Here is a 27988-nt window from a genome sequence, read left to right on the forward strand (position 1 = left end):
AGAGAGCTTTGTAGTATCCAGATCTTTATGAAGGGCCATATGGCTTCTTTCTCCAACATTGCACCTTTGGGAAAGACCAGCTTATGCCATTCCAAGTTCTTTAATGATTTTTCTGAATTGTAGTAGTATCTCTATATATAGTGTTATATAGAAGACAACAAATGAATAACTTGCATTATTTCATCAGATATTCATTTATTCCTAGATACTAAATACTTAACAGAAACTTAAAGGGTCCACATGCATCCTACATACAGGGGTCCACATACCATTTCCTATTTCTCCCATTCCAGAAGAATAGAAGGAAGTAGGTAGTTATTTAACAGTGCAGACCAGGATGCTTTTTAATAAGTCAGCATTTGTGAAGCTTCACCATTTTGTTGAACACTGCACAATGGAAATGAATCTCTAGCTCTTTAAATGAAGACAAGACAGTGGGATGTTCCAAATAAATTCAAGATATGAAAAATGTTTTTATGAGGGTCTGTAGGTTCTTGGCTGACTTTATGTATATGTAGATGCATACCTGAAGACCTTAAAAGTGGGTTGTCAGGAATAAACAAGAAAAGAAAGGGTAGACTGGCACAAAAAACTAACATACCAAAACACCTAACGGCATTATAGGAACAAAATGAAAGGGATAAGTGAAGTATGCATACTGAAAAAATATCTATTAATTAAGAAGCAATAGGAAACAGCATACAATCATGTTCTAATGCATGGAGAGACTCAACGATAGAAAAACACTTTTACGTTGAATTCAGATGGCAAAGAGAAGCCACTAACAAACAGCACGACAAAAAGCAACAAACATCAGGTAGACAAGGCAACTTTGAGGGGGTGGAGAGCAAAACATGATATAAAGATGACAAATGGTCAACAGTTTTTGCTTTTCAACCCAGTGGAATTACAACGCCAAAAACGTGCATTTGTTTTCTTGGTACATGGTCCAAAAACATCGTGTGTATTCCTAAAAGGATTCAGAATAGTGCTAAACTTTAAAACCGTTCAAGCCAAGGGCAAAACTCACTGCCCTGCTGTTCAGCCAAGCAATTTCTAGCATAATATGTCCAGGTGCTAAAAAAAATTACCTGTTTTCTTTCCAGGCAGAAGGATTTGGGGGGGCAGAGAAGGGGGAAGAAATGATGGCAGGGGGGAAAAACACACACCACACTGCACCCYCAAAACCTACCAATGGCATTCTCCTTCATATCACAAGACAGACTGCCAGTAAGACATATGAGATGAAAGCCTGGATAGGATAGAACAGTAATCCAAGTTCTGAGGGTCAGGTAAAAAGCACAAATGAACAGAATCAAAAGCAGGAGAATAAGAGCAACAAAATGATGGTATAGTCTTTTTAAAGTTCAGTTACCTGAACAATACAGATCAAACCAAGACCACTAAAACCACTTCAAGCTAAAATTTGAAAGGTCTTGGTTGCGTTCTAATGTGGAGTGAAAAGAAAYACCAAAAAGAGTCTCATTTTAATTTCTGGAGTGAAATACCAAGCTGCTTTAACTGTAGGAGTCTGGGCAGAAAATCCAGTCATTTTAATCAGCTCACAAAAGCAACTGCCAGTGCTTTTTGAAGTTCATCATGAACCAGTGTGGGCTTGACCACAGCTTGATGGAAAAAAGTTTCTTTTCCTAGAAAAGTTGCAACAGACTAGCAAAGCAGAACAACAACAACAAGTTGTATCACCACAAAAATTAGCATCATTTTCACTATAGCATTTCTCTATCAATTCCCTCTTCACTCTTTCCTGAGGAATCGTTTGCTTGAACCCTAGGGAGGTATTGGTGGATGGGGAAGACGATGTTTATTTCCTAGCTTTAGGTTTCTCAATTTTAAACAGCTGGGGAGAACCAAATGGTTCAGAAAACCAATTTACAGGAGAGCTTTCTCCAGCTCCCAATTGTTAGCTGAAAGTCAGAAATGGTCAACTCTTCATACATTTCAATTGCTGTTTGCTCACTGAGGGGAGCAGATGTTCTTAATCCTGTTTTCACTTTGACTTGCATAGAAAAATAAAGATCAAAATAGAGTTAGCCAACAGCAGTGCCAGCTGGGAGAGAGATTCTGCTTTGGAAAGTAAAATAACCAAATGACAAGAAGGATTTCACAACTCTGTCACCCTACATGAGGTTYTCCTAGAGCTTCAGAGCTTTGTTTAGCAAACTACAGTTTTCCCAATGCTATGTAAAAGCACAGCTTTCATTTTAGGGCTGACAAATAGCCTCTTTAAGTAGTAAGTTCATTATAAACAGGAGCCCTAGCCTGACAGTCTGCACCATCTGACTYGATGAATATGTTAAAATACTGTAAACGTCTTTCTGTCAGTGAATGCAGCTGCTGCAGGGGATAAACTCCCTTAAAGCACTATTAATATAGCAGTTAAGTCTCCTTGGCTTTACAGCAGCATAAGGAAGGTACAGATCCATATAAATTGATGAAGTGAAATGACAGGAAAAGTGACAAAARCAGGAAATGCATCAGATGCACAAAGTTTAGCTAGATCTCTCCATGACTTTAATCTTCCCAGAAAAATCCAAGCACCTCCCTGACCATTTAGTTTCAGTATTTATGTCCTTCAAGTTGCTATGAAGTCTTGAGCCCCTTGAAAGGGGACAGAAAACAAACAGGTAAGAAAGGGGGAAAGAAACAACTTATCTGAGAAACAGGAGAATAGTGAAATGGCATATCTGCAGTCACAGAAATTAGCCCTAGTTGCAAATTCTTTTCAACTCAATATACTATAGCTAGAATTGTTGAGCTAAATTGTCTTTTACAGTCTTAGTTGCATCATTTCTCCAGAAATGAAGTACCAGAAAAATAGGAAATGGGAGTTAAGGTTCAGAAAATACTGAGATTATTCCTGATAACCTAAAAACTCCACAATGTTTCAGCACTGTTCATAGAAACCAATTTTTATTTTTTTGCATTCAATAAAGTACTTCTCTATTCCATTATTTTCAGTTAGGACACTGAAAATTCTCAAAATACCCAAGTTACCATTACTACCTAAATATTAACCTCATATGTCCTGAGCCTTTTCAGGGATTTCTTAAAATGCATGCTTTTAAATTATAACATTCACAAAGTTGTTATCTCGTTAGCAGTCACAGACAAATCTTTGATAATAATTGTAATTATGCTTCTGCAGTGTGGTAGTAAAGAGATAAGTATCCTGCATCGTAATATTTAAGAATTTTTGAAGCCAAACTTGCATATTAATTACTGCACTATAGCAAGATTGCAACGACATCTTCCCCAAGATGGGCCATTGTATTAAAAGAGCCCCACCACCACCTCTGCTACAAGTGTTTTCCCCAGTCACTGCTATCAAGCAACCGTCATATACTTCTGGAGTTCATAACGAAAAACTGTTTTGCTTGTCCACATATACTATGAACTCCTTGAGTTTATTTTGAAGAAAGGAATGAGTTCCATTTGTTGCTTTATTACAATATATATTCAGAAGATCAACTGCAAAACTGAAAACACAAATGCTTAAAAAAAATAAACATGTATATACACTGTTAGTTTCTGCTCAGTTAGCAGAACCTTCTCTCTGTTCAGTACCACAATAACAAATCTATCCCACCCATATTCATCCCAAAGCTATACTGGTGGAGAAATTGCATCAGAGACTTTTTATTGTAGGTTAAGTGAACCAGAAGTCTCACCAGGGCTCAAAGCAAGTTACATACTGGAAAAAAAAACCTCTTCCAAGTCCCAGATATGTAGTCTGACATTAATGCACTACTCATGAGATAACCTTCGCCTTAAGAAGGCATGAAGCTGAAAGCTGCCAGTTTGCTCTGCTACTTCATTTTTAATAGAAAATAGAAAACAAACAAAAAAACCCCCAGCATCCAAGCAGCAGTATTTCTATGTTATTATTCCACAGGAGAATCACTGCAATGGTCTGACACAAACCTTACGCCCATTGTTGTTTAAAGTTTGGATATGAAAATACCGTAATTTGGAACTCCATCCTTATAATCCTTAACAAGCAAAAAGTCAAATAAATTCCAAAATTCTGTTTCCAGTTATAGTCAAATTAGAATGAGTACACAAGTGTTGTTAGAGTCTGCCAAAAACACAAGCGTCAACATGTATTTTACTTTTATATATTTTAAAAGTAAAACACCCTTCTTGGATATGATAATGAGATGGAAGTATTGCTCAAAGAAATTCATACTGTATCAATGTATACTCCCAAGGTAATACAATAAAACTGCTATGATGGGCAATTTTGTATCCAAGCTGATAATGTTTGTCATGTTTTTAATTCAATTTCTTTTAATGTCACTACTGTTTTTAAACAAGGACTACTGCAAATGGAAATAGAAATTTAGTAAAACATAGTCATACATATATTTAACAAGTGAGTATATTCTTGGTATGTAAATCCTTCCATAGTTTCCCATGTGCATGTACGCATACATACTCCTTGCCAGATGAGTCTTCTCAAACACACACACACAAAAGCTGAAAATTTAACTAGACCGAGAAAGTTTAACTAGATTGAGACTTTACTCATTAATAGACCAGTAACTTAATATGATCTTAATTATCTTGAGCTTGAAAYGGTTTCAGAAGCAGCTTTTGTCAAGCTACCAAGTGATAATGATGCCCTTCCTTATCAGTTGCTGGTGGCAAAGCAGAYGTGATTGCAAATTGCTGTTGAACATTGTCAAGTCCCCCTGATTCCACCCTTTCGGGCTGTGGGTTTACAGAAGCTCTAAACACCCTCAGGTATGAGGGCTGAAATCTAAACTAAACTACAAGTCAAAAACTAAAGAGAATAGGGATGGAAGGAAACCATCAGCACTGTGATTTGAGATGCATGTGCAGTTCTTCATGTTGCAGCCCAATTCAGCACACCAACTTATTTGTCCCAAGTGTAGGCGCATTCACTTAAAAAGAGCACCAGAACCTTAAAAACCCAAAACAAAAAAATCTGCATAGAGCATTCTAAGGTAACTGAGGCTTCTGCTTTTGGATTGTCTTGCAATTTTTGTTTACTAATCATTTTAATTTATAAATATTAAAAGAGTGTGTTCCTGCATGCAGCTAAAAACCCCTTTTCAAAAAATCTTGCTGGATTTAAAAATCCTTTAAAAATAGTTGCTCAAATATCCCCTCTCCACAAACAAAAAGGGGGAACAATAATAATAAAAAATATAAACCATCCTGGAGCACCACCAATAGCTCTTCAAACTAAACTTCAATGGACTTTGAGATGGCAATCTCTGCATGATAAGAAGGAAGATTTCAGCCAGGAGCAACTCACTGCAAGCCAAACAGCCAAATTTCAGGTACTGACAGCTCAGAKGACCTCACAGAATGCAGTTGCCATAATGAGTCAAAGAATAGGAAGAAGCATTTTAAATAAGCGATAAGCCTCTAATATATATGCTATACAAGTCTTCAAAGTTTATCACCTAACACTCAGAATCAAGGAGGCAGACAGCTGGACACACTTGTTTTGTGTTCACTGTGACGCACACCGGAGCAGGAAAGTACAAGCACACCACACTAGCTGCAACACCAAGGTGCCAAGCCCAGCTGACACACACTTAGAAGAGGCGCCTGAACGTGTCGGTAACTGCAGCGAGGCCCATATGCAGGAAGAAAACTGACAGCTTCTAGAGGAGTGGCAGGCAGAAGGCAGCATTGCAGTCCGGTTTTATGCACATCTTAAATGAAAGATGTGCATAAAAGATTCACTTGGATATTTAAAGTTCTTATGGGGAAAGAACAGATGTTTTTGTTTTTTGAAAGTGCATCTACTGCAATCCTAAATTTTCTAAAGAAATACAACAATTTGCTAGATTCTGTTACAGCCAAATGACTTGCATTCAGGGAAAGCCAGGAAATAAGGAAGGGTCCAAATATGACATGCATTTGTCAATGCAGTATCACTGGTGTATTAACAACAACACAAATCAGAAAGCCTACATTTCTTGGCTTAACATGCAACTGAAAATTTGAGGAAACTAAAACCTGTCAAGCCCCTGTGAATAATACGTACAATCTGTTTCCTCATGGTGTACCCAYGAGAATATTTTCTTCCCAATTTTAAAGAGACATTACTAGACATAAACAGCCACTTTTAGCAAAAATGCAATTATCACATATAAATGCAATTGGAAATTTTCACTTTAAATAAGAGAACTTGAGAAGACTGCAAGGCACTGTAAAGAAGTCCCCCAGAGCATGGCACAYGACCATTAGTATATGTTGTATGTCTGTCAGCTACCTTAGCCGATCATTTTTACAGTTTTATTAAAACTAAGACTTGTAGATTCCCAGCCACGACTATGTTACCACCACAGCCAGAAGCTGAATCAAGGTATTTCAGTCCAAAAAGCACAAGCAAGCACAACTCCTGGCATCTCCAAACACTTTTAGCTTGAAATGAAGGTGTGATTTCATTCCCTGGGATACAATCATTGTGGGGGCCCTTGCTTAGCTCTCGCTGTTGGCCAGTTCAAATACACAAGTTCTGAGAGTTCAGAACTACTTCTTTGCATTGTGGCCACATGAGATTAATAAGAGCCTATAACACAGGCTCAGTTGCAGGAATTTTTTTGTTTGTTTTTACAAAACACACAGCAGTTCAACAGCAAGATGATTTAAGAAGCCTTAAGGGCTTAGTTCTGCCATCACATCAAACAAGTACTACCTCATTCTACAAGATGGTCCAGGAAAAGGTGTTCAACCAGGTCCAAGTTATTTTTGGAGCAATGAATGCCAAGGGAAAAAGAAAAGTGTAACATTTTTCTCCTAATTGTAAGTAATTTAACAGCAGAATCATGTGGCTGGGAGGAACCTCAAAGATCATCTAATCCACCTGAGTCCCCAAACAAGCTCAATTACACCCAAGTATCATTCCTGACATTTTCCAGTTCAAAATCTCCCCTAACATAAATCCCACAGCCTCCTGAAAAAGCCTGCTCCAGGGCTCCCCCAGCCCTACCACATCCGTGTTCCTCCCTTTCTTTCTCCCCAGACTAATTGCTCTGCAGGAATTTGAACTCATTTTTCATTCTACCCACGATGGATTTGGAGAACAGCTTACTCTCCTCCTTGCAGCAATCTTGTCTATTTGCAGACACGCATCTCTCCTCTTCTTTAGGCTAAACAATCCAGGTTTGTCAGTCTTGGCCATTGGTCACGTTTTCTAGGTGACATAATTTTTGCTGCTCTAGTCTGGACTCTCCAATTTTTTCCAAGTACAACATACAAAAACGAACATCACCCCACAAAGCAGGATTAACTAATTTGCACATCCTACAAGTTACACTTTTTATTTATCAGAATTGTATTTTCCCTTTCTACATTTGTAGTGGACTACAAGTTAAATAAGTCAGCAATAACTGTAAAGTCCACTTCCACAGTCCATTTCTGATTTTTTTTTCCCTCCCCTGCAGTGGATTGGGATGGTAAACCAAGAGGAAGAATTACTATGATTATGTTTGGACTCGTGTACATTTCTGGCCAGGCTGTATTGGCTGTCATACAGCTATAACCTTCCATCAGCAAATCTCCTTTGTGACTGAGCACCAGCAATCCTCCCACTGCCACTGATCGAAGCTGCTGCATTCTCAAAGCTTGGGAGCTATGGATTGTCTCCCTCCCAGCTGCTATACAGGCCTCGCCTTCTCCCTCTCCTTCCTACTGTGAGCTAATGAACTTATAAAGGATTCTTATTATTAGTGCAATATTCAAATATGCCTCTAGAAACAGAAAGGAAATTAAAATAGAGAAAAGTAAAAATAATAAGATGCGTGGAAATTTGCCAAATTTGTGTCAAGTTGACTCTAGGCTCATTTATGTCAGTGATAAACAAGACAATTACTATTGTGGTAACAAAGGAAAGAAAGTAGGGGGGTTGCCATTAGGATGATAAATAGAGCATGTGTTTCCTTGCCACTGGGATAATGAAGAAGATTACTGCTACAGGGGTGAAAACTGTAGTTTGAGTTACCACACAGTAGTGCAACCCAGGAATTTTCTGTGAATACAGAATAAAAACATCCCATCTATGGAAAAAACAAAGGTGCTTCTGTTTCTCCGCCAATCTGATTTTTTTTTGGGGGGGGGGAGAAGGGGGGAAGAAAAATGAATTTAAGAAACCAAGTCTTATCAAAGATGAATTTTTAAACAACAAATTTAGCAGTGATTCTAAGTTAGAAGCCATAGATTAGGCAATTAGCATCCTTGTTACAGTGTCAGCCTACAGACATCACACCAGAGAAATCTAATTAGACACCAATTTTTAACAAGGTGCTTTTGAGAATTAAGTCATTCAAGGATACACAAACATTTTTTTAAAATTGCATTCTAATATGTTTCTTTATGGCTGAAATAAACACTATTCAAGATGAAAACATTTCGATGGAAGAACTGCAAGTCATTCCAAACATCTCCATGTAAGGCGCACTGTAATTTTAAAGCTGGATAGTCCACCACATTCGCATAGCTGTAAAGCATAACTAGCATTGCTATCCACATAGATTCACAGACACTAAATAATGCATTTTCTAGAGGAGCTGAGCACTTATTTCCACCTATAGAAAAGAACTAAAACATTACAAAAACAAATATTCTTCTCAACATTTACATTATTTTAATCAAAATGTTCTCTAACAACATAATAATTTGCAAACAATGTATCATCTTCTCATTTCAATTAGTCACTAAGTAACTTGTAGTAGAACTCAACTTTTTTAACCAACTTAAATATCTCAGCAGAAATATCTGCCTCATGTTCCTTTTTTCATATTTTCTGTCCACTACATTCAAGTGGGAATGACTGTATCCTGGCAGCTTACTGGGAATCATTTTCACATCTCATTCAAGTAATGGATGAGCTGTGAAGTTAGTATCATGTTAGATGGGTACCTTGGAGGTTGCATTGGCTGGCACACTCTCTCTCTTTCACCAAGATCACTGCATTTATTTAGAATGTTTGAGGGGAAAAGGAATATATGGAAAGTATACAGCATACGCATTTCAAATAGCATGCTAGGTCAGAATAGGGGATTTATCTCTTGTAAACATTTCCCCTTTCATTTATTGTTACCATTAAATTTCTTACTAAGCCCTGAATCTGCAGGCTGTACTCAGCTACGCTACAACAGAAAACATCTCCCTTCTCTGTGATCAGTAACATTCTGCCTGATAAGTAGCTCAAGTGATCAGGAACTGGGTGAAGTTCCCAGCTTCCATGCAATGGAGCTTTTAATCTATAGAATGCATTTCATAATCATCAAACTGCTGGAAGAAAGAAAATACAAAGAACAGGTGAAGAAAAAAAAAGCAGATTAGAAAAAAACTAAAAAGGAGGAAACAAACTGCTGTAGTTGATAGACAGCCACAAAGAAATTCAGAAACATGGAAATGCGAAGAACAAAAATGAATTTGAAAAGGAGAAGCACAGTTAAGAATTTCAGAAATACATAATGCATGGTAACAGATAAGCCTGCATAGCTCAGCCTGAGCATGAAGTATAGAGTGATTTCTGTAGTGTCTTAAGTAGCTGTGGCAGATGTCTTAAAAAAAAAAAGTGTGAAATTGCACGTTATGTTTTCTTGATGTTTTACAACATATATTAGCTCCTTCTGAACCTAAAAATGCTAGGCATATTGAAAACATGCCCATATAAAACAGAGTAACCACRGCTACAAAAGATATTTAATCTAAACTCTCCTAGACAAGTGATTAGGGAAATTAATATGGAAGTGATAAATGAGTTAATGTAACAGCTACATAGGAACACAAGTGCTTAAAAATTTGCAATAAGATTCAAAGAAAGAATTTGGTTCCAGTAAAATAAATGAGTAGTATTAGACAAGCAGTACAGCTGACCCTTCTACTGAGAAAACAGAGAACTACAGTCAAGCCAATTGTCTAAGTCAACACATTTAAGTACTTCTACTAATATCAGCACAAACTGTATTTAGGAAACACTAGCRTATTCCATGTTTTAGTAATGTTAGCTAAAAGCAAATATACCTAAAGGATTCCCCAGACCTCACCAAAATATCTGAGGAGTTCTACTGCTTTCCGCCTGTCATTCCACCATTACTTCTGCCAAAAGACTTCTCTAAACAGGAAAGTTATAGCTGTCTAAGCTAAGGTGAAATATTAAGGTGACACTTATGGAGCATGACTGATACCAAACCCCACCTACTCCTGCTAATTTATTTTGGCCCTACTCCCGCTTTGTCTCCCATTTAAATTATGGCATATTGGGAAGGAGTTTAAAATAATAATAATAAAAAAAACACCACACAAATTGCCAAAACCACCACAGCTCTTGCCCCGACTGAGAAGGGTCCACATGGATGCTTAATCACTGAGGAAGACATGTAGAACTGCCAAAAGTTTCCACTGTAAACAAGCTTGAGTATACTGGAAAAATGAATACAATGAATGGTTTAAAAGTCCCCATAAACAAAAAAACAAGTTGTGTCAAAAAGCCCAACGCATTTAGAACATATATTGTATGCATAGAGTAATTATTTTCTATGCTTATTTACTACTGGAGCCACACATTACTATTATAAAGATAAGTGCTGTCATACTAATAATTAAGGTAAATTATAGCATACAAAGCACAAGAAGTATCTTAGGGTTTCACACCACTTAATCTAAAATGTCTATTTACACCATGTGAACCACATGAAACACCATTAATATACAACAAAAGAGCTAGGAAACTGAGCTGCCATGTTATGGAGCTAAAAGCACATGTCACACCTACACAGCTCAGGAAGGCATGCAAGTAACATTAAAAACACATAGGATAGCTAAGAGTGTTTTTAGATGGGGTATGGAAGGTCTCATTTACTCCCCAAGAAGGTTGTTGTGGACTGAAAGGGTGCCAAAGAAGAGTTGTCCTGTCGTGGCATTAAACAAAGCACACTAAAAACCACTGTCTTGGAGATGATGATGTTGTAGGTTCCCCAAGGAAGGTAATACAGAGGGCAGACTAGAGAAAGATGGCTTATGTTCTGCTAAATATCTGTTTTCCCTGCCATGTATAGTAATACCTAGTCCCTTTGGGCCTCCTTATTCTAGAGCTTCCAGCATGAGCTCTGCCACAAACAGCCCTTTCCCACTCACCTCCTACACAATATCCCTGCTACCGTTAGGTTGACCATGATTGGGAACATTTTGGTCTCCCACACAAAGTTAGCCCTTGCTTCCTCTCAAAGTTGTCTGTTCATTGCTGCGTTGCAGGATTCTCCTGGCCAATAACAACAATAAAAGCTTCAGCACAAGTAAACTTTAATGTTAACACTTGGATATAATATTGCCCTTCCAACCTCCGGAAGCARCAGAATCTACCCAGACAAGTTAGGAAAGAAAGGGCAGTCTTCTCTGAAATGCTCATATAATCCAACTGCTTCTTTTCAGAAGGGGGGGGAGGGGGGGTGACTTTTAGAAGAAGGTAATATATAGATTTTGGGGCAAAAACATAGATTAATTCTTGTCCAGTTCTTTAGCTCATCCCAAAATTAATAAATTCATGAATATTTGTAGTACTGTTTCACCTCATAAGCAAACTAAGTCTCCAATTATTGCTTGTCTGGCATAAATTACACTTAAGTTGGGGATAGAAAAAAAATTAAACAAAGACATTAATGCCCAAGCTTCTAATTATGAACATGAACTTAAGTTCATGTGCAATGACTCTCCTCTTCTTCTTCAAGTTAAACATCATACATATTTCATTACATCCTTAGCATGTCATACCTCTCATACAAAGCAAATGTCATTTCAGATAAATTGTGAATACACATTTTATCTATCAAATTCAGCACAAAGTACACATAACAGACTGCTATACCTCCACTTCACCTATTTTCCTTTTTTCTTCCTTTTGTTAGCACCAATTCCTATTAGACTGTTACATCAATTCAAAAAAAATTTGAAAAGACCTTTTTCACACCCTCTTGTTATTGTTTGTGCCCCATTTTTGTCTTTTACCTCAGCTTATTCCCCTCCTTCCTATGCTGTTCTGTATAATATAAAAGTAGAGATGGAAGGGAAATACTAATACTACTATTCCAGATGAGGTTCCTCTCCCTCCTTTTTTCCTTTTGATGAATTTCCACATTTTGTCCTTCCTTTTAATTCTTTTTGCCTTTGCTCTCCATTTTCTTTCACAAATGCACTTCTTTCACAGCTGAAACCATGAGAAAAAACTACTAGATGTGAGTCTCATTAAAAGAGAAAACCCAAACAAAACATGTCAACAAAAGTTAGTCATTTTAAAAGTGGCAGACGGAATGCAGATTGATTCAACTCTTCATTTTCACCCCTGCCCCCCTCCACACAGAGGGAAAGAGCAAGGAATCAAATAACAGATTTTGTGACTTAATGAGAGTAAGCTCCAAACTTCAGTGAGAAGATGCCCTCTTACCAAACTGGCAACCAGACCCCAGGAGAAATGACCAGCCCTTCCTCTGGTCAGCAGAGGTCCAGGGCATTAGCCCCTGCCTTTGCTTGTTGGGCACAAAGCATAACCAACCCCTGCACAACACTGTTCTGTTACCCGGCAAGAAACTACTAAGCTACCTCAAGGGATCAGCTCTAATGAAGCTAACAGTACCTCATAGGAGAGGTCTGCTTAAGAGTAATCACTGGGGCTCTATCCCAAGTTGCTCWTTGCAGAAGATGGGCTCAGTTGCCTGTTCCCCACCCTAGATGTAAGCCTGAATTGGTCTATATAGTTTTTGCATTTTCCAGGCTACGTTCCAGAAGGGGTGACGGGCTCCTGCTAAAGGCAGCATAGAATTTCTCCAACACCTTGGGGTGGTCAACAGTCTCATACTCAGGGGTGGGCAAAGAGGTGATTGCTTAGGATAACCTACAGGCAAAAGCAAAGGTTTTGCAAAGTCCTTGTTATGCCCCTCTTCTCCAGTCACATGTACAGGGAGCAGCACAAAGGTCTTCAGGAGTTTGCTTTTCCTATTGTACTTCTATCTGCAATAGAAATATCTTATATATTCATATAGCCAGATCACACAAAAACACCACGTGTATAAGGCAGTAACTGGAGGCAGCCGACATTTTTTGAAAGATCACCTCCCTTCCAGTAAAAATTGGGAGTTTTTACAGGAGGGGGGAAGAGTACTCATTTCCTAATTTTCTTGAATAATTTGCTTTTTGAAAATAGGTTCATTAGTTCATTAAACATTAGCTCACCCACATTTAACATGTTTCCAGTTTGGTAAATGATAAATGAGGGTCCRATTTAATATTGATCAACTGTTTTCATTAAACTTTTAGAATGAAAAGGGATCAAAAAAATTTTTTTTGCAAGCTTTCTTCTCATTTTTTTTTTCCAAATAGCTCTTCTGCTTTTAATGTTTTCATAAGTCTAAAAGCACTTACAAAGAGCATCATTATTCCCACTGTAAAAATAAGAAAAAAAAAAAAGAGAAATTACTTGCCCAGAAATTACATCACTGGGAAATGCTAACACAAAGGACTGAATCTAAGTATGCTAACTCTCATTCCACAGTCCTATCAGATTGAACTTACTGCCTCCCACATATGGCAAAATTTATTAAAATGAAGAATTTATCAAATCATTCTACACTTAGTTCATAAGTATACAGCAAATCATTCTACAGTTAGTTCATAAGTATACAGGAAGGGTACAAAAGCTAAATAATAATGTTTGGTTAGCTGTTGGTACGTACTGCCCTTTTAATGGCAACCATCATTTCAAAAAAAGTTTTCTTCTCCTATTTTGAATTTTAAGATCCCTTTGGGGGGGGGGGGGAAGCTACATGCAGAGATAAAAACCTCTGCAGACATGTCTTTAGTAGAAGTTCTCAATATTTAGACCGCTGACATATCTTTACAGTTGATCTTTGCATTAACTTCATTCTCTCACATGACTGAGAAAGCCAGAATTACAGAGCAACTTCAAAATGTATTCTTTATAATGGCTGCCAGTGGGATTTTAATATCAGCACCTTAATGCTTTTTTCAATTAAAGTGTTTTAACAGTGAAGCAAGCAATAACCTAGATTGTTTTAATGGAAAAGTTTAAGAAAAAGCTAATTAATTTTGAAGTCTTTACATACAGCGTCCTCTTTAAGGCTATGATTAATTCTGACTATGATTTTACAGCATACAGGAGTTGTTTTAAAGTTATCTATTCGTAATTACACATTCTCTTTTAAATGTCCCCTGAAAATAATATTTGTTTGTGCATTCTGCATGACAACAGAACACAGGTTATAGCTGCCTGCAAGAAGCACGCTCATTAATAGCTCCACTTCCCCAGACAGGGGCCACAATTCTGGCATGTTGTTTGCTTAGATTTAAATTAGGTCACTAAGTTAAGGGATTGTGAAAGTACTGCAAACTAAACACTGGCTTCAGACTCTTATTGAACTGGATCCCAAATGTATTTCTCCTGCCTAATAGGARTTTTGCTTAAAAACTCATGACACATGATTCTATTTTAGAGCAACGTATAAACAGCCCAACTGTACAGCCAGTTAGAAGCCAAAGCCCAGCTTCAGCCATCGCTCTCTCTTGCACCTTATCTGGTAGGGAGGCTCAGTCACTTTCAGTTCACTTCTTAATTCCAACATGATTACTGCTCATTGACTATTCATATTCTACTTTGCATCCTAGTGTTCATTTTTTTAGCTTAACCTTCACCAAGTAGTACTGGTCCTATTGCTCATTTTGAAACTGCAGCCTTCTCTGTCCCAAACACTGATTCCATTTGCTTACAATAAAAATGCAAGTTGCTTCAAATTTACTACACATTCTGCATTTCATATCTACCTGGTGCCAAGCAGTTCTCAGTTCAGCAGACAATAAATTTGTAGCAGCCAACAAACTAACTCCAGCTTACAGCAGTCAAACTAAGAACACACCAATTTTTAAAAATAAACACTGGAACACAAAACAGGAAAAACACAATGACCCCCTTGCCTCCAAACTAAAAAACATTAATAGAGCACAAAGCTTTTCTTTTCCAAGTTTTGCAAATACTGGTCAACAATACAGCCACATGGGGCTTAGGTATGTTTTATGTGAAAAACTATGTGAAAATCTAGACTAAACCACCCCCCACCCCTCCCCAAACTAAAAAGTACATTCAAATAAATAAGAGATATTAGAAATAACCAGTAATAATGGTCTGCATCCCAAGAAGAGCAAGAAATGCAATATGTTAAATCCCTTAAAAGCCTTATAGTAAATATTAAGAAATGAATGCACATAGACTATTATAAACTAGAATGACATTTCCTCTGAAAAGCTTTATTAGAAGAGAGACCAGTCTCTTCAGGAAGCTAGCATATTGATTGTATGATCCTTTTAATAAAGTCTTATAAACAAAAGTATAATTTCTTTATAGAAGAGCTCCAAGAACTGCTATTTTCAACATTAAGGAGATGAAAACCCTAAAAATGAAGTTTCACAGAGAACACACCAAACTTACACATAGCATCTGGTCAGTTCAGACACAGGGTGTGGGAAAGGAGAAGACAAGACAATATTGATGCCAACACTGCAAGCTGAGAATGAGTCACTTGTTGGAAGTGCTTTCTCAAAGGATGCTAAAAGCAGAAAAGACAAAAGCCTCTTTCTAGAGAATCAAGGGATTCAAGCTCATGTTTTTCCTTATTCCTCTAGGATCAGCATGCTCAGACACACATACACACACTGCTGAGCTTCAGCACAGCATTATTTACCTCCTAGCATCTACTTTCCTTATCCCAGGTCACAAAAGCAGAGTCTTAAACTAGGAGTCCTCAAGGACCAACTCAAAAACCCGCAGCCCCTCTTCTTACAGCACCTAGCACAAAGCTTCCTCTGCAGGAACAGAAGCAGAGGAGCCACTCACCTGTTGGCAGTTGTTCCCCCAACTCCCAGTAGTAAGTGCATAAACATTTTCCACATTTGCAACCTCCCCCAAACCAGCACCTCCCTCAAAGCTATTCTTCTCACTACTGCAAACTTACTTTCCTCCACTGGCAACTAACTCCAGAGCTAATGGAACTCCCACAGAGCTCACCATCCCCACATGCACACCCACAGCAGCTGTGCTCCATCACCACAGCTGAGGCAGATCACCTCAGGCACCTGGGCCAGAGGGTAGGAGCAGCTCCAACCTTCCCCTTCTGCAAGCACCTCCTTCCTCTTTTTAAAACCCAGCTGCTGGGATTTCCAGCAGCTACCCTGAGTCTCCAGCTTATTTTTCTCATTCCTCCTTTCAAGCAATTCAAGCAATCTGTCTGCCATGAAAAGGGTTAAGGGGCCTTGCAAAGCAGCCTCCCATGCCTTAAAAAGCCAGCTTTTTGTTACAGGGTGCAGTCCAGAACTGTGCTTATTCTTCAGGTGTAGGCCAGGTTACAGTCTACCAGGGTTGTTACTGGGATTTCAGTGTAAGGCTTGGATGGCAGTCCTGTGTTAATYGTTCAATTAAATGAAGAGCTGAACCTGTGCTGAATCTTACTAAAATCAGGTGCTTCCATATACATGGGTCTGTTGAAGGACTCTGGTAAGAAAGCAGAGATGATGCTTTCTGCAGAAGGCCCAATTTTGCCTCTCTGAGATTTGTTCACTCAAGATGCCACTGACTAAAACATCAAGTTTCACCAGTGAATGTTCAGAAATGTCAAGGTGATAGTTTGCCACTGCTCTGCACACACATTTCCACTGGAGAAATGAGAGGTAGTCAGTTTTGTGACAAGTCTTCTCAAAATATAGGACATTTCTGATTAGGCTGTATCTTCCATCTGAAATGAATTAACAGACAGAGCTCTTCCTGTCTTTGGAAAAAGTATTATTTCACAAGGAAGTCTTCCAGAAGACAGTCTCTGAGCATAAAAGTATTTATGGTTCCTCTATAACTTTTTAACAGAGAAAGTCATACAAGAAATATGCTTAAGCTCAGGAAGATAATGCAAAAATGATTCAGTTCGTTATATTTAAATGCTAAAAACAATTTATTTTGGACTTAAGGGCTGAATTGGCTGGGAAGACAGTATTAAATCTACTCAGATATGATGTGTACATCATCTTGGCTCAAATGAGCAAAGTTGTAAATATAACAAATTTATTCTCTATTTGAAAAATTAATATATCRTGTCTTTTTTTGTCTTGTCTCTTAACAACTAAGAATTTAGAGAATTAAATTTCAAGAATAARAAGTGTCCTTCATTATCAGCACTGGTTGCATAACCCTGACATACTGGGCGTTTTTCCCCTTGTTGGGGCCCTTGCGGTCCTTCAGAACAACAACCTATATGAGATATAGAGTATGGAACTACACTGTTTAGGATTAGTTGCTTAGCACAACTTGCTTAGCATTAGTAGCTAAATTTGCTGAAGCCTTAGGCCTCAGGCTGTAGCCGTTGCTACGTGCTTTAAAGTAGTTTTACCAAGGACACTGGTGCAGCTGGGAATGATACATCCTGAGAAAGTACAGATAAACTAGCAGAAGCCAGTGGGAACCAAGGTTAAGGGCTAGACAGTTTTGCTAAATAAGTAGCAAGGTACAAGGCATGACCGCTGCGTGCGTGATCGGTGCAATGATTGGCTACCTGTGACATAATCTGTATGAACCACAAATCAAGGGCCAGAGCGCCGAATACCTGTACCTATAAAATAGGCAAATTGCTGAATAAAGATGGAATTGAACCTGCATTCTGTGAATRCGTATGACTCTTTCCCGTCACTCCCGTGGACCGCGACACCCCTTTAATTATATTAAGTCATCTCCATTAATCAAACACTTTAAAAATGCCCATAATTTGTCTGTTATCCTGGTAATACAGAAACCACAAATCTTTGCTAAATATTTTACTTCCTATTTTACACAATAAATGAAAACTTGGATGTAACATCCAATTTTTTTTAAAAAGTARTACCATTTCACTGGGAAAAAGGTAATTATACTGAGTGATTTTTAAAAACTTCCAAGGAACTCTGCGAACATACAAAGGCTGAAGACAACCAATAGTAAAAATAGTAACAGTTATGAACAGAGATGTACAAGTCAGAGATACACATGCACTTAGTTAGAAAGCATTTTCTAAGGCATCATATCTGTGACCCTCTATGTCATTCTCAAACAGAGGGTTTTTTCATAACCCCACCCCCCACGGACACATATCTTCAGTCAGCCTACCAAGTTTGCACATGAAATGCGAATTTATCAGGCTGGCTCATTATCTTACCAGTACCCAAGTAACAGGAACAGAGAACTAAAGAAAAAACAGGGAAGCACAGTTTTAATTTACTCCTTCAAAATAGATTTTAATTGGTGTTTTAATAAAGATATCCTTTTCTTTATAAAAGCAACGAGGCTCAGAGCTGGCAGGACTAAATTTTATTAGCTTGGCTCTAATAAAACTGCCACAGAAGTTAATAAGAGTTTTCAACAAATAATGAGAGTAGGGCTGAATGCTAGGTTTCATGGTGGATTGCAGTGTCTTTCATTTTTGCTCCAGGTTGTTGGTTAAAACAGAGTCTTGTCTGGTAGAGAAGAAAATTTATTTCCCATCACTGACTATTCAGTGAGCTATGCAAAATGCATTAGGAATTTCAACCTATACTCTAAGTAGAAGGCTTACCTATTCTTACAGAGAAAAGCAATTGTTAATATGGTTGGTTTTATGTTAATTGCCAAAATGCCAATGTCAGTGGAGAAGTCAGAAATCTCACTGACATGAAGGCTGAGCTATACCTCTCATCTCCTGATGCTTCCTCCAGGCCAGGAATATGATACAACTGCAGTGTTGCTTGCCCTAACCAATGGCCATACGATCCTCTTAGGACCTAGTGACAAGACCTTGTGTTCTGTGATCCTACCTGGAAATCTGCTCTGTAATCTCATATAGCAGCTAAACCAATAAATCTCATTATCTCTGAAATAGTTAGGCAAACAGCAGGTGATCCAAGAATAAAAGATCCTTAAACAAGTATTCTCTGAGTATTTTCTGCAAAGGAAACAGATAAGGAGCAGAGGAATCTCAGGACAACATTCATTTGATATTATGAAGCATCAGAAGTGGCAAGCAATATGGATATGCACACCAACCCGGTTTGGATGTGGCCTGGGCTGATGGTGAGGAGCAATACTGTTCAATCATGGCACCCTTATAATAAATAATAATATTCATGTGGCACAGCGTAATTTACTGCAGCATCCACATTCTGTGCAGAGGAAGCAGCGCTTTAAGGCTGCGCTGTACAATATCTGTACATTCTTAAGTGGCATCTGTAACATCTTGCTCCCTCCACTTCTCTGGAATCTAATCAGAAAGCTAAGCTAAAATTAAAATAAGAGAGCGAGAGAGAGCACACGCGTACTATTCCTAGGAAATCTCTTTTCCTCCTCCTGGAGCATTCTTTGTAATCTTTGGCAGTTTGAATACGTGTTCTGCCTTTTCAGGGAGCAGCAGGAGCTGGGCTGGGCTGCAAAGTGGGGACGACCGGGGCAGCCCCAGCACAGGCGATGCCCTCACTGGCAAGGTGCTGTCTCACTGTCCCTGAAGTGGGCCACACTGAAGTGAGCGGACAGTTAATAGCCAAGAAGTGTGACACACTGAATGAAAAATACTTGAATATGTTTAAGTTTTCTTAAAGAGAGGTTTTGCTATGTCTAGCAAAGTGAATTCTGCTGCACTGGAAGTTGTAGGGGGAAGTTATTCTCTGTTTTTTTATTTTTCTAATAATAAGCACCACTTTCATCTAGTCAGATGATAGCAACTTTAGAAGTTTTTGTTTGTTTGTTTTGTTTTGTATTTTTGTCACTAATAACAGTCCATATTCTGATTATCTAGGGATGATTATTCTGCCTGAAGGCATCCAAGTTGCCTGTGAACATTCTCCTGAGAATAATTAGGGTATTTATATGTCCATGGTTATACAACCTGATTCACAAGAACCTAAGCAGCCTTACTATTAGTGGACAGTCTGGCCTATTTCACTCAGATTAGGCTGAGTAAGTAAAATAACCCACAGCATTGTTTGTTACTAATCTCAGCAGATACATTTTTTATAAAAGATTTCTTCTATTCTTTACTCAAACTTGCCCCTTCCCTTTATTAAACTAAGAAAGAAAAAAAAGCTTTCATACAGTTAGTTTCTTATTTTTGTGACTCAGAAATCTTTTTGCTGATCAAATAATACATTAATATGTATTGTGAAACTGTGAGGCAATTGCCTTTTTCTATAAAAATCTTTAATTTTCTAACAAGCTTGTTTGAGATCACAGACAGTAGCCATGTTGTTCTCAGAACTCCTCCGGTCTTTATTGAAGAGGTAAAACATATTTTGCTTATTCATGATGACTATACATCTGTACAGTGTTTCTCTTCTTTTTTTCTACAGGTCAAAGTTCAAAAGGTATTTTTGCCAAATTATGTATTTGCTCTTTTGCTATAGAACTACATATTGAATTGCTGACAAAGAAAAATCATTATCACATCCTTTCTTATCTCGCCTTAGATGTAAAAAGTCCAATGTTTCAGGTATTTTCTCATTTATGGAAGTACAAGAAACACCGTTGTTGCAACTAATCAGCAAAGATCTTCCTGAAGGTTAAATCATCCCAGACTGTGCAGATTAAATTTGCTTTTCTTATTACTTTTGGCAATAGTAATTTTGGCAAGTTACTTCTGTATTTTGGCAATAATCATGATCAGGAATCAAAATTAGTTCACTGCCCATACATAGCTCATATAACTCTTTGCATTAACATTTCTTATTCAGAGTTTGTTTCTAGATCCTATCAAACTCACTATTAAAGCAATATTTCATTTCAGAAAGAAGTACATATGCCTGGAAAAAGAAATATCAATGCTCATTAGGCTTCTGGTGACATTTAATGTATTCATCATTTCAAGAGAAGATCAGTGTTTTATCCTTCATTAATTTTGAATCACATTCCAAAATATAGGATCACGTTTGTTCATAACAAGCTATGAGGAGACAAAGCTAAAGAATTCAGAGGTCAGCTTCTTTTATATTAGAATTAGGACAGGAATCACCACATTGTTGCAAAGAGTCATTTTGAAAAAACTTACAGCATATTTTCCATCTAAAAATGTACAAGTTGCGCATGTTGTTTCTCTCAGTTGTGTATTCTCTGTATATTCTGATTCTATTTACATCTCCCTCTTTTAGTGTCAAGAGTATGTAAGATTGTATTTTTTCCCATGGCTTTTATAGAACTAACAGATAACGGACTGTGAGGTTAGCTCTTCCTATGAATCAACTGAAGATTTACAATCCTGTGAAATATTCCTGAAGAAAAGCAGGTTGTACACCTGTAAAAATAAGGACACTGTTTGTTTAAGGTGAAACGTAAGAAGAATGGAACTCGTGTCTCACATGAGTAAATATGGATAGAATTAAGATTAACCTCTTGATGTAAATTGGACTCTTTCACTATTGGAAATCATAAAGAGAAGGCAAACACAGTCAAATTGTTTTTATAGATAGTCCTAGRTTTCTCCTAAATCTATCAAAGGTTGTGCAGGAGGTGGTAGATAGATGTGTCATAGTCTTGGTAAACCCTGTCAATAAGTCCCTTAGTGTACTTCTCTTACACATAGATTACAGAGAAAGCATGCATTGAGCTAAGTATTAAACATCTCAGATGAAGAAGCTTGAATTATTAGTATTTATCCTGATACATAATCTGTAAATTTATACCACTTTGTTTTAAAGAAGCTGTCAACAGCCAGAAGGATCTTAGAACCTAGAGTCAGCTGTGTAACTTGCGCAAGGTGCAGCAGAGAGGTGTTAATTGAAGAGCCTGACAGAGCTGGGGAGAAGTAAAGAGGAAAGTGAGCTCCTGTTCTCAATGGATCCAGCAGACATCTCGTAAGAGACACTGAAAAAATTTAGCTCTAAGAACTCAGCATGGCAGGGCAGCCGTAGGTAGGCTATAAAGGTTAATTAGTCAGAGATTAAAATGTAGCTGATATAATAAAGCTGGTAAGGATTATACTTACTGTTAATTATAACTTTAATCATTCATTTTTTAATCATTGTGTAACTTTGTTTCATCACTGTAAAACATGGTTTTTAAGTAAATGTATTCTTTTATCTTTCATTCTTGCCTAATGTTAAAGCTTATGCTCTAGTCTCATATTTGCCAGGCTACTGCATTCCTTTGGGCATTAAATATCTGTTAGCCAAGAATAATCTGGCAGATTTCTAGGGTGTTCACCGCGCATTGAGAAATAGGACTTTCCAGAATTTGTTGGTCAATTTACCATTGAATTGCAGAGAGCCAGGGGTAGCTGAACAAATTGTTAGAAAGCAGAGACAGCTCTTTCAGCAAAAGGCAGCTTAAGCCTCTTTGGCAAATAAGAAGATAGTGGACACAGTGTCTTAAGATTTTGGTGTGTCTTTGCAATATAAAAAGCTTTTCTGTTACAGTGTCCTATTCTGAAAGGCAAATTATTTTGTGATCTCAAAATAGCAAATGTGCTTAACTGATGTACATAATTGGACATATTCATAATTATACTTGTTATATCAGATTTGTTTACTTCTTTGGAAGTTTTACTTCTGTAACTATTTTGAGAGTTATTTTATAGTTTCCACTATGCTTAAGTCCCAGTCTCCATCTTGCTACACTAACTGTTGTTTTCACTACTGTCGCAGAGGAGTGATGCACTTCACTTGTAAGAGGGAAGCAGCACTATATTTATTGCAGTAAGATAGTGACTTAACAAAGTTCAATCATAAATAAGAATGATTTAACGAGGTTCGATTGGCAAGGCTCACTCAGTTATTTACTGCATGAAGGACAGGGTCAGGTGCATGCACAACGGAGACCCTCCCATTGAGTCACAAGGTTCAGAAAGGACTCCCTTGCTTTCTAAACTCCTTCTGAGAGGAGCCTAGGTGTGGCTGGATCCAGTCCTAGTCCCAAACTTGGTCAACGGTTCATGCCTAAAGTAGTGTGTGCAAAGGAGACCCTCCCGTTGAATCATGAGGTTTGGAAAGGACCCCCTTGCTTTCCAAAATCCTTCTGAGAGAAGCCTGGGCACAGCTGGATTCGATCCTAGTCCCAGACTTGGTCAAAGGTTTATGTCTAAGGGATTATGTGCACAATTAATCAGAGATATAATTTAGCAAAGTTTCACAAGGCTAGCAAGTTTCAGCATGCTATTAGTCACTTACCAAGGATCTGTCACGGGTAAGGAATCTCTCAACCTCAAGGAGTAACCTTGAGAGGCGTCCCTGCTCAAGGGGAGGTTCTGCAGTGCAGCCCACTGCCATGCAGAAGAGYTCAAGGGGCTCTGGGCTGCCCCCTATTTATGGGGGGAAGATGATTGACTCATAGTCATATTTGCATGCTAGACAGGTCTTAGTTGGCTCATGCTCAATCAGCCCCTACATATGTGYTGTTTACAGGGAGGTCAGGTTGAGGGGGAGAGAGAGCACATCAGGGGGAGGGGGGGAAGGAGCAGACCGTCACAACTACCATATGATRAAAATATTATGACTGGACCTGTGGGAAACAAAGCCATTTTGATTCACAAAGGTTTCATGCAAACATTTTTCTCTGTTTCACTTCAAGGAGGTCATCTCTTGAGGTGTCTTTGAATTTCAACTTCAAAGGTACCTAAAACCCCAATCTGAAATGCAGCCAAGGCAGCAAAGCCTTGCCTTGTTTCAGGTCAAAAGCTCAGGAAAGTGCTGAATTCCCTGACCAAAGCAAAAATCAATTCACTGACAAAAAACTTCAGTAACACAGAATTACCTTGTTCCTTTAAGTTCAGCAAAGCTCAAAGTCATGAAAATCATAAGGTACAGAGTTAAGGCACCCACTAATGGAGTTTTGACTCCAAGGTCTTTAAGGATTGCCCTGTTATACCCATAGCACACACTCTGGAAACACTAAGAAAGAAAACATATATTTTACTGYAGAGTGTAATACCATTTGTTTTCTAACATGATCTTATATTTAAGTAAAATGGTACTGAACAAGTGCTACCTGCACTTAAACACTTTCCTACTCCATGGAATAATGAAGTCTGCTAAACTTTACAACCTCTTCATGCAACCCATTACGCTGTTTAAAATTGTTTTCAGTTATTTTTACACCTCACACCACAGTTATCATTCCAACCTCCCTCCTCTCCCAAAATCTCTGTTTTGTACTGCTATTGTCACAAACATCTGAAGTCAAAACTGAAAGGCAGCACACCAAATATGACTAAATATGCATAAACACTGCACAGGTAAGCAAGGACAGATGGGGCCAGCATCATCATAGCAGAGCTAAGGCCCAAGATCTCCTGGCAGTGTAACTACAGCCTTTGGCAAGCTTCAGCAAATCTCCTCGTTATCTGCAGCTATAGATAATACTGTGAATATAGCTGGAACATGCTCTAGTAAATCCTGGTAGCTATTGCCCACTCAGTAAAGGCAGAGTTAAGGTCTCAGTCTGTGCCTCAACACTGTAATTTTTGGGTTTCACTCTTTTGTGTGCCATTACATTCCAGAAAGGCACAAAACTACATATTCTGAGAGGACATCTGGTGAGCGTATAAATTTCTGCTCACTTTTTTTTCTAAGCAAGAAGACTTTTAAAAGTATAGCAACACATAAGGTAAAAAAAAAAATAAGTCCTTTAACCAAAAAAAAAAAAAAAAAGCTTAGCCATCTTTTCAAAGCAATACAGGCAAAAAGGATTATTTAGAAACTTTGGTTGAATTAGAAAAGTAAAGGTTCTTGAACAATGTGTCTCCAAATGACCTGGACAGCTGTAATCCCATAGACTTTATCCATCCTATAGCTGAACAACAGGACAATAGATTTTAAATCCCTTTTTGATGCTGCGGTCCAGCAGTGCCATTTACTTGCCTTATTGCACTATTTTATCCATAAAAGGCAGGTGAAAATGCTATTAAGAGAAATGTTCACAGCTCCTTGGATTATTATTTCTTTCCTTTGTAACGACTGAGATATCGGGAAAGTGATGCCATCCCTCTGTCCTTGTTATTTCTCTTTCAGACTCAAGAAGGAAACCTAGATTATACTTATTTTCAGAGGCTCACTAGATAAAGCATACTTAATTAACTAAGCTTCCATTCTTGCATTTCTCCAGTGAAATTAAATATCTTAACAGTCCATCATATGCACAAGAAGCATATTTTTCCAGATGGCTGTACTAAATCAGCAAAAGCTCTAAAAATATTAGAGCAGAAAAACAGATATGCAAGTCTTATTTTTCTTTGTTTCAGCAAAATACTACTTCACTCTAAATTCCATATTTTCTTTCCCAAGATTARACGCAATGCTGACATCACTATGCACATTCACTCTTGGTGGAATAAGTAAAGGGCTGCCCAAGAAATGTCTCCTGTAGCATTGATCTCTTAAATATCTCTCTTTAATAAGCTTTCATTAGCCTTTTAACTCTTTCAGTTTTTATAATTCAGTAGCCAGACCAATTTACTATAAAGATGAGACACTCCTGTATTCACGTGTCAAAGAAAAAATCTGAATTCTTGAACTACCTGTTCAAATGAGAGAAGTTAAACAACATTCCAGTATTTAGTATTCCTATAAAATGAAGAGGCCACAAACACAAACTTCCTGTTAATGCCTCCTTCTGTCTAGCTGATTGCAACTATCAGCTGAAATTCATGAGGTGAAATTGTGGTCCTGTTAATTCAATGAAAAACTCTTCTGTTTTTCCTGCAATGGAACTATGTTTTGCCAGGTATGATCAGCTAATTCATCCCTCATGCAGTAAGTATGATATACATCAACTTCTTAGGTCTTTCTTGGACTGGAACATGGACTAAAAGTCTGCATATACCTGTATATGATTGTAAAGTTGTCACCTTCACAACTATTTTGTGTTCAAGCTGTTGTATGCTTATCTATAAAGTGGTGGAAGGAGYACTCAGGTAACTGTATTTCAGTCAGCCAGTAAATATGACTTGCACAAAGCAGGGTATAATGAAAGACTTTATAAGGAATATAGTACTACTATTTGTAACTCAGGGTGAAGAATAGGAAGAGGCTGTTCTTAGAAGTGCTCATGTCCTACCAGTGTATCAAATACTCTGCTTTCAGTACATGTGGGAGAATGCCACTGGTTTCAGTGGGACTCACAAACCCCAAAGCAAACCATTAGTACTGAGACCAGAGATTTGGGAAGCAGTACTGCAATTTCATTGAGCAAGTAATGGAAATTGTATCCAGGCTGTGACACAGGATCCAGGACAGGCCTGGAAACATCCCCAAAATAGTGGTGTCCACAAATGGTGTTATGCAGGCCCACTCTCTCTGTTTCTCAGCATTACCTGGCAAGGCTTCCGCAGCACTGGCTAAAGAATATCTGACAATCAACTTCAGTGTCCTACATATTCACAAACATACAAATCAGTATGAGTCAGTACAAGACTGCGTGGCATTCTAATGTCATATCAGTTTGTATCCAAAGTGTGAATGCCGACAATGAACTAATCTGTATTATGATCACCTTCTATACTTCTTTTGTCAGCAAGGTCTTCTTAGTTAAATAGTAATGTACATAAAAGGTAACATGGGAGGAAAGAGCCCTTCATGGAGGATTTTGCCATTCAGTGTGTGCGTGTAYGTATGTATGTATATATATATATATTTCTAAATATAGTTACTATATAAAATACATTCCCTCTTACATTCATACTATCATTAAAAATAGAAGAGTTTTTAGTTAAAATTCAAACACCTTTGAATTGTTGCTATTTCCTCATTAGTTTGCTTTCTTTGATTAAAAATAACAGAAGTCTGCAATGATCTTTGTAACATTTTAAACAGCTGTAGTTAGATATACATGTGTATGTACAGATATATATGTATGTGTGTATATATATATAATTTTTCATATACATGATTTTTCATATACATATATATATTTGTATATGTACACACACGCTTGAAATTTACCTCTTCACCTGTTCTGAAGTATCTTTGCTTTCTCCTTAACATTAAGATGCGGTTCCCTAAGCAAAAAGTGGAGAAGGTAAGGACTCAATATGTTTTCTGAATCTTCTAGATGTTTAGAATACACTTTGCAGATGAAAATCTCACTTTAAATGTATGATAGAAGGAACTGAAGACATATGTCACTGTCACATACAGTTCAGAGCAACTGAGCAACTGCACCTTTTTCTCTTCTTTCTTTGCTTTAATTCTGTAGGACAGGTGAAGCTCATAGAAAATATTGTTATTTGCAAGACTTACAACATGAATAAATAATTTGATTTTAAAATGGCTAAAACATKTTTCAGGATTAGCAACTCAAACCAGCACTTCTAATTGTTCAGCAACTCTCCCTAGCAGTTTAGGGCAGCATCACTGTACTTGTTTGAAACTCCAACGTGCAATTGCTGACAACGAGTTTGGTCAGGACACCCAGCTAAGACAGCTATACCGCTTTGGTCCCTTTGCATAGTGCTACATAAACATACCCCTATGTAGACAAGATGCAGTAGGATTAAGACATAATTTCCTTACAAAAAATGTTCTAAGATCTATAACAACCAGAGGAAGACTTTGACTTTATATTTCAATCAAAAGACATCAGTGTCTTCATAGTCCATCACAATTTTGAAACCGCAGCATTGCTTACAGTTATGACAAGTGGCACCACTGTATCCAGTTCCATCACAAGTGCACTTGAAGCTGTCCCATGTCTGGGTGCATTTGCCACCGTGTTCACAGTGATTGGGCACGCACCTGTCAGGATGAGATGCAAAGACAGAGAGAAAAATCCAAATAAGCAACAAGATTTACATATGGCCAAACTGTGAGCTGCCCAAGCAGTATATCATGTCCTTGCCTGGTAATCAATCTTTGTTATTTTAGGCAGGTTAGTAGAATTTATAGCAGAACGCCCAACTGCACAGAAGATGATTCGTCAAGGCTCTGCTGCAGCCCCTTTACAAACAATAAAAAA

General features: G+C 37.9%; 1 protein-coding gene across 1 annotated transcript in view; it reads right to left on the minus strand.

Annotated features, from left to right (window-relative positions):
* CNTNAP2 (contactin associated protein like 2) overlaps positions 1 to 27988 on the minus strand; it is a gene marked incomplete at its 5' end in the record, with an annotated part of 659794 nt that overhangs the window by 377733 nt on the left and 254073 nt on the right. The window contains one exon of the mRNA XM_026074688.1: positions 27662 to 27768. Within this exon, the coding sequence (XP_025930473.1) occupies positions 27662 to 27768 (107 nt within the window). The remainder of the gene's footprint in view (positions 1 to 27661; positions 27769 to 27988) is intronic.

The sequence above is a fragment of the Apteryx rowi genome, unplaced genomic scaffold (genome assembly GCF_003343035.1).
Source record: "Apteryx rowi isolate R43461 unplaced genomic scaffold, aptRow1 scaffold_395, whole genome shotgun sequence".
NCBI classification, from domain to species: Eukaryota; Metazoa; Chordata; class Aves; order Apterygiformes; family Apterygidae; genus Apteryx; species Apteryx rowi.